This window comes from Cibotium barometz, chromosome 32 (assembly GCF_041138505.1).
Source record: "Cibotium barometz isolate CiBa-2024 chromosome 32, ASM4113850v1, whole genome shotgun sequence".
In the NCBI taxonomy this organism is placed as follows: domain Eukaryota; kingdom Viridiplantae; phylum Streptophyta; class Polypodiopsida; order Cyatheales; family Cibotiaceae; genus Cibotium; species Cibotium barometz.
The window spans coordinates 20,469,946-20,482,721 of record NC_141077.1 but is presented as its reverse complement, the minus strand read 5'-3'; the positions used below and the strand labels follow the sequence as shown (position 1 = coordinate 20,482,721).

Here is a 12,776-nt window from a genome sequence, read left to right as displayed (position 1 = left end):
TAAGAAGAAACTCTAAGCTGGCCCATTGTGACTCACGTGGCATGGGACATGTATACATCCATATATCCTTGCCTCCGGATGAAACCATCCTCTGTCAATTGTAAGAAGTGATCCATATAGTGTGCCTCTAAATGTATAGAGGGTGTGTAGAGTTGATCCATGTACCTCTTAATGTGTGTAACTGTGTTAGGTCATACTTGATGAGAGAGAGAGAGAGAGAAAGAGAGAGAGAGAGAGAGAGTGGCGTGCTCTGCGAGTCGTGGCGTGCTCTGCGTTCCCTGCTCCCCCGCTTCCCCTTTCCCCCCCTGCTCCCCCGCTTCCTCTACCCCCGCCCCCGCTTCCCCTTCCCCCGCTCCTGCTCCCCCGCTTCCCCGCTTCCTTGCTCCCCTCGCTTTGCCCAGCCCCCGCCTCTGCCGCCCCCGCTTGCCCCCTGCCCCCGCCTCCTCTTGCCCCCCGCCTCTGCCGCCCCCGCTTGCCTCCTGCCCCCGCCTCTGCCGCCCCTCGCTTGCCCCTGCCCCTGCCCCCGCCTCCTCTTGCCCCCCGCCTCTGTCGCCCCCCGCTTGCCCCCTGCCCCCGCCCCCTCTTGCCCCCCCCTCTGCCCTCCCCCGCTTGCCCCCCCCCCCCCCCCCCCCCCCCCCCCCCCGCCGCCCTCCCCCTCCCCTTTTTTTCGCCTTTTTTTCATGGCCGCCTCCCCCGCTCCCGCTCCTTTCTCTTTCGATTCCGACACTCGCAGGGATATTGCTGAGCACGCGGATATTTTAGCCTCCAGAGGCGTGATTGGACGACTAGTTGGACATTCAGCACGTCGGTGTTCCATCAGAGACTGGGTTCAGTCGGCCCTCAACCCTCATTCAGAGCAGCTTCAGAGTATTATCTCGCTGGGTAGAGGCTTGTTTATTATGGTTTTCCTCTCCGCAGCAGGTGCGCACTCTCTCGCAGCAAGGTGTCCTCTCCCCATTCAGCACCGGATATTATTTGGTGTCCCGTGGTATCCGGATTTCGAGGTTTCCACCTTTGATGAGCGTCATCAGATCCCTAGGTTTCCAGTGAAGCTATCTTTTCCGGAGCTTCCAGCCCAGTTCAGGGTTGCTTCTGTGCTACAGAGTTTTGGTTCCATTTTTGGAATCCCTTTTCCGAGCTCCGCAGATTTGGGATCTTCTGTTCCTTCCATCAGGGTGGCTACTCCCCCCGCTCATGTGTTTCCAGCAGCCATCTAATATGAGTGGGAGGGTGTGATCAGGGACCAGAGGTTGCTTGTTGCTGGCAGGTATAATCAGTGCTTCTCTTGCCAGGCTTTAGGACACCTCGCGAGAGACTGTCCTAAGGCTTCTTCTAGACGTGCCAGTCGTCGCAGCCCTCAGTTGCAGCAGCAGAGCCAGCAGGAGAGAGCTCCTGTGGCAAAGGATAGAGTTTGTGTTAGCCAAGGTACCCGGAAAAGTCAGTCTTTACAGCAGCAGCAGCCTCCTGTGATGGTTTATAGGAGGAAGGCCCCCTTGGCGGCACCACTTTCTGAGCTTTTCCTTCTGCTGTTGATGAGACCCCGGTTGTTCCTCCTACCAGTTTCCAGAGTCTGGAGGACGGGGCTCAGAGTCAGTCTGCTTCTCCTCCTCTCCATGTTTTTCCAGAGATATTTTTCAGAGAGGGTCCTTGGAGATCTCCTCTTCAGTAGATCAGGGCAGGACAGCTCCTTTGCGACATCATCCTCTTGCAGGATTCCAGACGGAAGGGTCCACATTTCCTTGGCAGCAGTGGTGGGCCCTTCCATAGATTCACTTTCGATTCTCAGTTCTTGGGGAGTGTCGCTTGGGACCCAGGTATGATTGCAGATGCCCTTTATTTCCAGGTGGAGGAGAGATTGGAGGACTTGGTTGGCAGTTCAGCTTCCGAGCTATTGGATGATTTTGAGCTGGGCATTGGGAGGTTGTTTTGGAGCGACTCCCTTTCTGCTTGGCTTCTCCCTGTTTCATTTATCATAGACAGTGATAAATGCTTTCCTCATCGCCTTTTCTTGCTGTCTCCTCGCCAGGCTGCTCCCGTTCTAGGGATCCAGGAGCATATTTTAGCAGATTGGATGACAGGGATGATACAGGGTCTTGGTCCAGGGTATTCTTTGCCCTGGGCAGTGGTTTCAGATTAGACACAGTATGTTGATGACAGAGGGACAGAGTGTTTCTGCAGATTGCAGTTGGGAAGACTTGTCTTCTCGGTCTTGAGGCCTGCATGGCTTCCCCTACCACTTCTCTGCAGCCTTTTGTATACACCCTGTTGTTATGTTTACCTGTTCTGTGTCTCTGGAGCTTTTCCTCCTAGCCATTGTATATTTGTGGAGGTTTTTACTCCAGGTTGATCTTCGTTTATGGGCCAAAGGACGTTTTGTAATTTTTTAAGCATTAATGTTATGGGAACCAGCCCACCACTTTTTCTAAAAAAAGAGAGAGAGAGAGAGAGAGAGAGTATATGAAATGGCCAAAATGACCTATGAGTCAAAATCAGGTATACAAATTGCCCATGTCTAGAGCAAAAAAAATGTAAAAAAGATTTAAGAAACCACAAAGGAAAAATTTTTATTTAGGAGGTATAATTTGCATCTACTACCCGGGTGGAGAGTGGACTATGCCTAAGCTCTAATTTCAAATCAACTAGATCAAGTATGCTATATCAAATACAACCTCGAAGAAATGCAAGTTGTCACAAAGTGGAAGCACACTTGAGCTTTATTAATTGCATTGAATACACAAAACAAAGAGAGAGAGAGAGAAGATTGACACATCATTGGGGACCAGAAGCACACTTGAGCTTTATTAATTGCTTTGAATACACAAAACAAAGAGAGAGAGAGAAGATTGACACATCATTGAAATGATACACTCCTGCCTCTTAGTGAAACCGTAAGAATGGAGTGGATACTATCAACACTCCTTTCTCTTACCTTAACCTTAAGATTGAAGTGTAAACTTTCTAACTAGGCAAGAATGACAAATTAGAAATGATACACTTTGCCATCTCAATTTGAGACCTCTCTCTCTCTCTCTCTCACACATTTTGAGATCAAAACAAAGCTCTCTTGCTTGTCATCTCTCCTTTATAATTAAATGCAATACTCTAGACAAAGATCTCCTCTCTCTCTCTCTCTCTCTCTCTCTCTCTCTCCCCGGAACCAAGATGAAAAAATCCCTCGAAATAGAGCATAAAGTACAACAGCTGAGGGGAAAAATCTCTTCGACAAATAGGGTAGAAATGATGTGTCAATCTTCTCTCTCTCTCTTAGTTTTGTGTATTCAATGCAATTAATAAAGCTCAAGTGTGCTTCCGCTTTGTGACGCAAGCTCTCTATCCTCATCCTAAATATATTGTAGGGTGTAAGAGGTCATACATTTGGCTCTTTTTGATATATCCAAAATGGGTTGTTGAGAGGCCTCCAATATCTTGTGTATTTGTCTCTGCTGATGAGGGTGTCCAGGGTAATGGTATGGTATTTGGAGTTTGCATGTAGCTTGTACCTCCATAACTCTAGGCAGTCGCAAGTGTGCCTCCACTAGTGGTGTTTGTATTGTGTGGATGAAGCTTTGACATAGGTATCATGGCTATGGACGATGGCTATGGACGGCATAGACTTCATTTGAAAAATCCCTACTATTGAGTCTGGTAATCTAGGTTTAAGCAGACTCGGATTGCACTCGATGTTTCTGTAGAATACCCTCTATATGTCTACAAGTCTCCATAAGAAACAGTACCAAGCATCTTTGGTCTAGGTAGCTCATGGTATGACTAAATTAGCCAAACCCCTCTTAGAATAGGCAATGGTATTTCCCTCTTATCTCATAATATGCTAGGCATTTGTATGTATGTATGTATGTATGAATGCGTTTATATATATATATATATATATATATATATACAGAGAGAGAGAGAGAGAGAGAGAGAGAGAGAGAGAGAGAGAGAGAGAGAGTATTAATGTCTATTGAAGGCATAGGCCAATATGGCCTATGAGACAAATCCAATTACAAGTATCCATGTCCGTGTGCATCATGGATTAATGAAAAAGAAAAATTGGATATGACAAAAAATGTGAATGTAAAAGTGGCTCATAGCTATGCATCTCCGAACCCATGCATCCTACCCCTATCATGCTATAGGTATACAACCATGCTTAGTACTCTATGACCCCCATCGTGTGGATATCTCTGGGTGTACATAGGTGTAATATGAAGTACATATCTCATAGGCCGATATGGCCTATGAGACAAATCCAATTACAAGTATCCATGTCTGTGTGCATCATGGATTGATGAAAAAGAAAAACTAGATACAACAAAAAATATGAATGTAAAAGTGGCTTATAGCTATGCATCTCCAAACCCATGCATCCTAACCTTATCATGCTATAGGTATACAGCGATGCTCTAGTACTCTGTCCCCCATCCTGTGGATATCTTTGGTGTAATATGAAGTACATGGGTGGTGGTGCGATAGGTGTGCTGAAAGCTGCAGTGAAGGATGATGGGGAAATAGGGAAGGAAGTGAGATGTCTCTCTTTGTGCCAGGCTAGTAGCCCCTCCACCACTAGGGTGTCGGGGAAAAGGTCCTAGTGGCCATGGTCGGCGAGTGGCTCGTACCCTCAATGCTCTTCCAGTGGTGAATTCCCTACTAGATGTATGGGTCTGTGTAGTTGTAGTAGATGTGGCCGGTCCCTCTACTAGCATGAAAAAAGTGGTAATCCAGGTTGGGCCTTGACTTGTGAGTGTGATTGCTCCTAAAGTGCACTCTCTCTGTATTGGTGCATCCCCACGAGGAATAGTCCCAAGCAGCTTTGGTCTGAATCCTCCATGATCCTCTGTAATGGATGAAACCCCTCTTTGAAGAGACAATGGTATCTCCCTTCAATCTTGTAACATATGGGGCATCTGCGTATGAAGTACTCCTCAGACTCCACCTCCTAATGACATAGTCTGCATATCGGATGCTCTCTAGCATCCCCTCTTGCCCAGCCAACCTCAATCTCGAGTGTGTGAGATGATACCCTTATTTGACCAATGGTCCTCTCCATAGTATGGGACATATATATATATCCATATATTATGGGCGCTGGATAAGATCATCCTCCGTGATCCCTAGAAAATGATCTCTATCGAATTGCATCCATGTCCTCCATGTGTAGAGCTATAATACATCACATCTCATCACCCGATTTCTCTCCACTAGGGAGAGTCTGATGAATGGAGAATCACGGTCATATTGGAAAGGGGGAAGTCTATTAATATCAATCCCATGCTCTGTGAACTATCTCACCACGGCAGCATACCATGTGTGTCCTCTCCCCTGTGATGCTAGTCTTTGTGATGCCTTCCATGCTCTGTAGGTGATCCGATCCACATCCATCACCCGGTTCCTCTGTATGAAGCTAATGGTTTGAAATAATGCATCAATCATCATAGGAGAAGCTGCAAAATCTACCCTTACAGTATCGTGTGGTATTGATGGTTTGCTCCTGATCATCCATGATAGCATCGCAATCTGGGGCCCCTCGATGTATCCCCAATCCTCCATTGAAAGCTTTGGGGCCCAAACTGGTGTGACATATATCAATGCCGGTGTAACAATAGTGTCGAAAAGCCACTTAGTCATAGGCTCGTGGAAATGTGCATGATGACACTATCTGTCTAGCATAGCTGGTGCTGCATAACCTCGTGTCAATTAGGCTTGGCATGCCTGTTGCATGGAGAAGCGCCCACTCGGTCGGTGAAAGTGATTCCTAGATATACATATGATGTCAACACCTCCACCACCCTCCTCCATAAGTGATATGTGTCCTCTTTCTCACCCTTGTAGATGTTCAAAAAATCATGACCTTGGTTTTCTCTAGGGCCACCATGTGTCTGTAACCCCTCAGCTGACTTGGATATCAACACATCGTCATCGGCATATAATAAAATGGAGATCATCCCAGTAAGAGAATATCCAACCCCTCCCCCTCTAGCAATGAAGTTGTCAACCATCAATGTACAATCCAAATAGTGTAGGAGATACCCCTGCTTCACCCCGATAGTGCTCTTGATCACCTTAGACCATGCTCTTGGGCATCTCACCCTCCCAATCACCTACTTATAAAGTCTTACAATGCTCCATACCATGTCATGTAAAACACCTAATGTGTGCAATAGCAATAGTAGCTTGGCCTTGGGTCTTTGCGAAATCCACAAAGCAGCAATATAGTCTCCTTCCCTTTGCCTACTCAACTAAGCTCCTCAAAGTGAAGATGTGGTCCAAAGTAGAGTAATGTCTCAGAAAACTTGCCTGACCTCTAGCGTGTAGCCCCTCCCTCTTGGCAATATCACTAAGCTTTGTCTCTAGTACTGATCCATATAGTTTGGCCAAGAGGTGGCCGACCATGATTGTCCTATAGTTCCCGGCATCCATGACATCTCCGAAATTATGAATAGGTGTGATGTTATTTATGGTCTAGGAATGGGGAAATCCCTCGACAATGGCCCATTTAAACATATGGGCAGAAGATCTTCAAGACAAACTTCACTGGCAAAAATGCCAATTTTGTACTTTAAAATCCCAATTATCTTGTAATTTTGGGGCTATTACGGCTTCCAGCTTGTACATTTGAGTTAGAATAGCAGCCCTTGATAGATTTCGGATGTTACATTTTCAGTGATCAGTGCCAGGTATAAATACCAGCACTTGTAATTTTGTAAAACACTTTTTGGAGCTAAGTAAAGAGAGAGAGCTTTGTTTAAAGAGAGCGCGTATTTTCTCGTGCTTGCTACACACAAACGGGTAAGCATTTCCATTTGAGCTTTCATACATGCATTCTTTAGTGTTTAATCTACATGTTGATGTGCTTCATGCGTGCAATGTGTGCGTTTATGCGTCGTAGTCGTCACGCATAAGTGCGTACTACTCGTGGCCATAGCTACTTGTAGGAAGCTCCGATTTGCGATTCAAGACCGTAGATGCGATCCTTAGAGCATGTAGAATAGGAATATGTGCTCAATCGACTGAAACAGTGAGACTTTTTCGACTGGGTCATTTTTGTCTCACCTGTATGATTAACTGCCTTCCCCCTCTGTAATCTATGTGTAGCTCTTTCCACCAGACACTGTAAAGAGAGTAGAGTGGGAGGGGGATGGCTCTTGTGGGTAAGCTAACGGGGGCTGATTTGGTATTTGATATAATGAAGTAGCATATGTGTGTACTAGTATCTGAGATAGGAATAGGGGGGCACTGCTCACGAAATCTCTTCCAAGTGTGAGCCGAGCGATCGCCCAAGAACAGTTGGCACAAGTCGCAATATCATATGCTTGTTTCTTACGAGGAATGAAGGACTGGTTAAGTCTTTGTGCCCGACGGGCTGAGATTTTCCCATCCTTCATTTTCCGCTTGATCGATGCATGGTTTTGTTGACATTCGTTATCATACCAACCATTCTAGGGCATCGTCCCGGTCTTGGCTCTTCCAAGATTTCGTGATGAGAGAGAGAGAGAGAGAGAGAGAGAGAGAGAGAGAGAGAGAGAGAGTTCTTAGAGTCTGCAGCTCTCCGGTTACAAGGTTGCGGACCAGGCGTTTTGGCTTATTGGGGTAGCTTTTCCTCACTTCATGTTAGCAAGGCTTTTGCCTTAGGTTTTGGCGCTGCTCTGCTGGAGTCCTCTCTACAATCGTGGCCTGTACTTCAAATGCCCCCCATCGCTCGCGCTGCATGTTGTTGTTCTGGATCCCTGCCCAGATCTCCCCTCTGGTCTGTCAGAGGTTTTTCCCCTCATCTATGTGCTTCAAGTTTATCTTGAGGGGTTTTTTAATCTCTGCTCTTATAATCTTGGCCTTTTGGCCGTTCATTGGCTTTTTAGCCGTTCATTTGTAGTTGCCTTCGGGCTTTTTCAGTAATGTTAATGGGAACAAGCCCACCTCTTTCCACCAAAAGAGAGAGAGAGAGAGAGAGAGAGAGAGAGAGAGAGAGAGAGAGAGGAGTCGTACTGGTAGTATTCGGTACATTTTCTCGGATGCTCCCTTGTGTACTGATCACCTATCACCTTTCATGCGCTCTATTTTACAGATCTGGATTTCCATGAGACACAGTTTGCGCAAACGTACCGCCTGCCTCTCTTCCAGAGATTGAGCGATAGCCCCTCATCTGGAACTCATATGTTTTAGATGCAGAGGGTCGTCAGCTTGGACAGCGGACTCATATTGACTGGGCTACTTGGGATCGTGGCCCTGCTAGTTCAGTGCATGGATGGGTTCAGACATGCCAGTTGTCAGCGGATTTCATTGCAGATGAGTACTCCATTGGCAGAGGTGTCATCCCACGGATGGCAGAGATTGATGCAGCTATGCCTGAGTTTTGGGACAGAGCCATTCGAGGTGTGCACGTGATGCCGGTGCATATTGGCTGGTTATGTATGTTTGGCGAGGAGGGTACACCCTCTATTGTTTGGTGTGCGCATTCTTGTTGGCCTATGCTATTTATACCTCTGGGTTCTCCTGACTCCTTTGGGTATGTTAGACTACAGTATCATGGTTTGGGATGCCGGGAGGAGCTGCGGCAGTATGATTGGACTCCCATTCATGTGGTTGGATCTTACAGGAAAAGGAGGGAGGTGGACCCCTTTTTTCACTTTGATATGGCTCCTCGTTGGCGACTGTGGATTTGGGAGGGGCGCCCACTTTCACAGTTATCTTGGGATCCTGGTGAGTGGGAGTGGCCTGCTGTGGAGGCAGGAGCTAGACATGCTTCCTTTTTTGGCTATTCTGTGCGGATTGGGAGGCATTGTCTACTTCGTCGCTCGCTGCATAGACCCACCCGATTGGGTACCTGGTTACACTCCGGGCTATCACATGCTTTTCTGGCTCACTTTTGGAGTTCCATTTGGGGGTGGAGGATCCCTCGCAGGATCACTTTCTTCTTCTGGATGGCTGCTCATGGAGGATTGCCAGTTGGGACTTGAGGAGCATTGATGGGCCATGACCCTGTTTGTATGCGCTGTGATTTGCACACTTCTGAGTCTCAGGCCCACTGCTTGTGGTCATGTCCAGCAGCATTTTCGGTGTGGAGAGCGGTTGCTCTATTGCTTAGCAGAGCAGGTGTGCATGTCGGCTTTCTCAGTTGGGGTTCTGTTCTCTGGCTTCTCCCTTGGCCTGGGCCGCATATATTCTTTGAGGGAGAGGATACAGACAGTGTTCTTTTTTTTTTTCCGAACAGAGATCCTGACATTAGTTAACAAAAAACTGCCCAGTGGGCTACAAAACACTCCACAGAATAGGAGTATAAAAGACTAGGCTACCCGGGAGACTCTCCCAAGGTGCAAGACAAAAGGAGTACAAATGAGGCTAAATCATATAATGGGAGGGGGGAAAAGCCACACAGGTGGCCTGTAATGCCAGACAGGGGTGTCCGCGCGAAGGCTGTAGAAAGGTCCCTGCCTCCAAGTGGAGTGAAAGGCCTGTCGCCGAAGAATGGCCCGATCCGAGTCACCCCGAATGCGGTCATACTGTCCTCTGAGAGTATGTATCAGCTCCTGCCAAATAGCACGGACAGTCTCTACAGGAGGCTCGGGCCGTCCCTCAAAAACCGGGAAGCAGCGAGCCCTCCAAATAAACCATATGGTGAGGCTACTCAGCAGCTCCCATCGAAGATCCCGCTCTGGCGTCCCTAGAGCGGAAGAAGAGACAGGGGAGGGAAAGAGCCGAGGAATACCCCGGACAAAGTGTATCGCCTGGCTCAAGGCCTCCACCTCATACCCCAAAGCGAGCCCAGAGAAAGTGGACCAAGCAGCAGCCCCCCAAGTGAAGATCCTCGCCGGTGCCAAGGGTGCCAAGATCCGCAGAATCCGCAACCAAACCTGCTGAGTCCTAGAGCAATCCCAAAGGCAGTGTCTCTGAGTCTCAAGCTGATGCCCACAGCAAGAACAAGAAGGGGGCAGCCCATTGAAGACCAACCAGCTACCAACAGCTGCCCCGCGGTGAGCAATCAACCACTGAAAAGTCGAGATCCTCTTGCGACTGGCCCAAAGCCTAGACCAAAAATCTGTCAGAAACGCCTGTGAAAGCCCCTGGAGACGCCAGTGCTCTGCAGCCGCTGGGGTGGAAGCACGTCTGCTGGAGAGGATGTGCCGACCCAAGCGCACAGAATACTGGAAGAAGCCCATGTCCTCATCTGACGAAAAGGGATCCCGCCAGAAGAGCTCCCCAGGGTCCCACTGAAGTCGAACGAGAGGGCGAGCTCCAAAAGCCCAAAGGCGCCAATCCATGGCCACCTCAGCCGGATCAGGATCAATGTGCCACTTTCGACAAGCAGCAGCCACAACCCGAACCCGCTGGAAAACACAACTGGCCACCAAATGTGACTCCTCCTCAACTCTAACAAGCCGGCCCTCCTCCTGTACCTCAAAGAAAATACACCGGCCGTCCTCCATACATCCCCTCACTGCAATCAAAATCTCCAACTGAGTGAAAGCGCCCATCCATCGCGGGGCCCCAAGCTCAAAAGGGGCGAGCCACTCCTCTGTCAAAGCTGCCTGAATATCCTCCCTCATGATCTGTCCACCACGATAGCGGCTCAATCGCTCCAACTGGGTCTCCTCAGGGAGCCGGCAAAAGGACTGCCACGCACCAAAGCTACTAGTTGGTCCGGCAGCAATGGGGCCCCAAGCCAGTCGTGGCCGCGTGCCACGCATATGCCCTTGTGCTGTGCGCACAGAAGGGCTCCAAATCAGTGGCTGTCGGGCCCTCTCCTCCACACAAGTAGGGGGGCGCTGTATAAGTCTAGAGCGAAGAAGCTCCCAAGCCCTCAAGATGCTCCCAGCAAAATAATCCTCCCAACCTCTGCTGAGGCCAGTCCTCCTCATCTCAGAAAAAATCCAGCGCAACTCTGGTGCCCAAGGGCCACCTGCTGGGGGAGCTCTAGCCTGTAACCGCTGAATAAGGAACGCTTTCCAAGGCTCTGCCCCAGGAAGAAGGCCCCGAACAACTAGCTTCCCCAACAAGGCGCGGCTCTGATCTGCCGGATCGATGATACCCAGACCACCCCTCGCCAAAGGGAGGATGATGACCGACCATGCAACCCTGGCCCTGGCAGCCTGTCCTGCGCGCCCGGACCAAAGAAAGTTCCTAATCAGTCGCTGAATCTGGCTGATACAAGAACTGGAGAAGATCCAACAAGAGATAATATACCAGCTAGTGGCCAGCAAAACCTGATTCGTCACCACTACTCTCCCTGCCAAGGATAGTCGTGCCGTGCTCCAGAAGAGTAACTTCTTCCTGATACTGAGAAGAAGAGGAGCAATCTGCTGCTCTGGCGACAAATCAAGGCCAACTTGACAACCCAAATATCGCACAGCTGTGCCTGAGGGTATCGAACGAAAACCAGGATCAGGACTCCAATCTGGAACGGGAGAACGACTGACCCAAAATGCCACTGTTTTGTGCCAGTTGATCAAGGCTCCCGAAGCCAAACAGAAGGTCTGAATGGCCTGCTCTGCTCTCCGAAGATTGGCCACATGGCCATGCAAGTAAAGTCCTGTGTCATCCGCAAACTCGGAGTCCAGCAGTTCCTCTCCGCGGATGGGCAGCTGCAAACCCCTCAAACCCACATCCGCTGCTGTCAAATACATGCTCATGGCCTCAGCAAAAAACAGAAAGAGAAAAGGAGCCAGGGGGCAACCCTGTCGCACAGATCGAGTGAACTCAAAACGAGGTCCCCGACCTCCTGCCAACAAAACCTGACTATGTGCAGAAGAGTAAAGAGCTGCAATCCCCCGAATCCAGTCTGCCTCAAAGCCCATACGCAGCATGGTGCCCTCAAGAAAACCCCAGTCAACTCTGTCATAAGCCTTCTCAAAATCGAGAAGAAGAACTGCCAAATCCTCGTCTCTGAGCCTGGCAAGGGCCGTAGCCTCCCAGAAGGTAAAAATATTGTCAAGGATACTCCGCTCCTTGACAAAACCAGTCTGAGTAGTGTGGATAAGATCACCAAGCAAAGGCTGAATCCTCAAACTCAACGCCTTTGCAAGAATCTTATACACCGTGTTGAGGATCGTAATAGGCTTCCACTGCCGAATATCATCAGACACACCCTCCCCCTTGGGGATAAGAAATATCAGACCCTCTGAGAGACTCTGCGGCATAACCCCAGTGTCCAGAACATGCTGAAAACCTCTACGGAGACCAGGCCCCATAATATCCCAGTAATGCATAAAAAAGGCAGGCGTCAAACCGTCCTCCCCCGGGCAACTGTGGCGCGGGAGCATCCACAAGGCCTCCCTCAGCTCTGCATCTGAAAGGGGCAAGGCCAGATCAGCTCTCATCTGCTCAGTGACTCTCCTCTGCACATGTGTCCAAATAGTCTGTCGACAAGTATCTCGGACCTCAGACGGCGGCTCCGCCGAGAGAAGGTTCCGATAAAAGGCAGTGGCTATACTACGAACCTCCTCTGGCTCACAAGCAACCGATCCATCCTGCCGCCTGAGGTACCGCACGTCTGCCCTCGAATGTCTCGGTCCTGTAATCTCAAAGAACTCGCCCGAAACCCTGTCCCCAAGCTGGGTCCACTGTGAGGCCTGTCTATGAAAATAGAAATCATGTCGCCTCTCCTCGATATCACGCACATCCTGACGAGCCTGTCTCAGCTGAGCCTCCACCCACTCACAGGCAGGTTGCTGCTGCTGCAGACGCTGGAGAGAGGAAAGGCCACGCCGCAAACTCTGCTCCCTCTCCCTAAGCCAACCAAGCGGGAGAGGGCTGCCTCATGAAGAAAGGTGCTAATAGTCGAGATC

General features: G+C 49.2%; 1 protein-coding gene across 1 annotated transcript; it reads right to left on the bottom strand.

The window, feature by feature from the left end:
- Positions 1-9,338: 9,338 nt before the first annotated feature.
- On the bottom strand, positions 9,339-11,174 carry LOC147619931 (uncharacterized). The gene has a single exon (XM_086772578.1). It carries the CDS (start codon positions 10,848-10,850, stop codon positions 9,339-9,341), a length of 1,512 nt encoding a protein of 503 aa, XP_086628704.1. The 5' UTR covers positions 10,851-11,174.
- Positions 11,175-12,776: the final 1,602 nt, after the last annotated feature.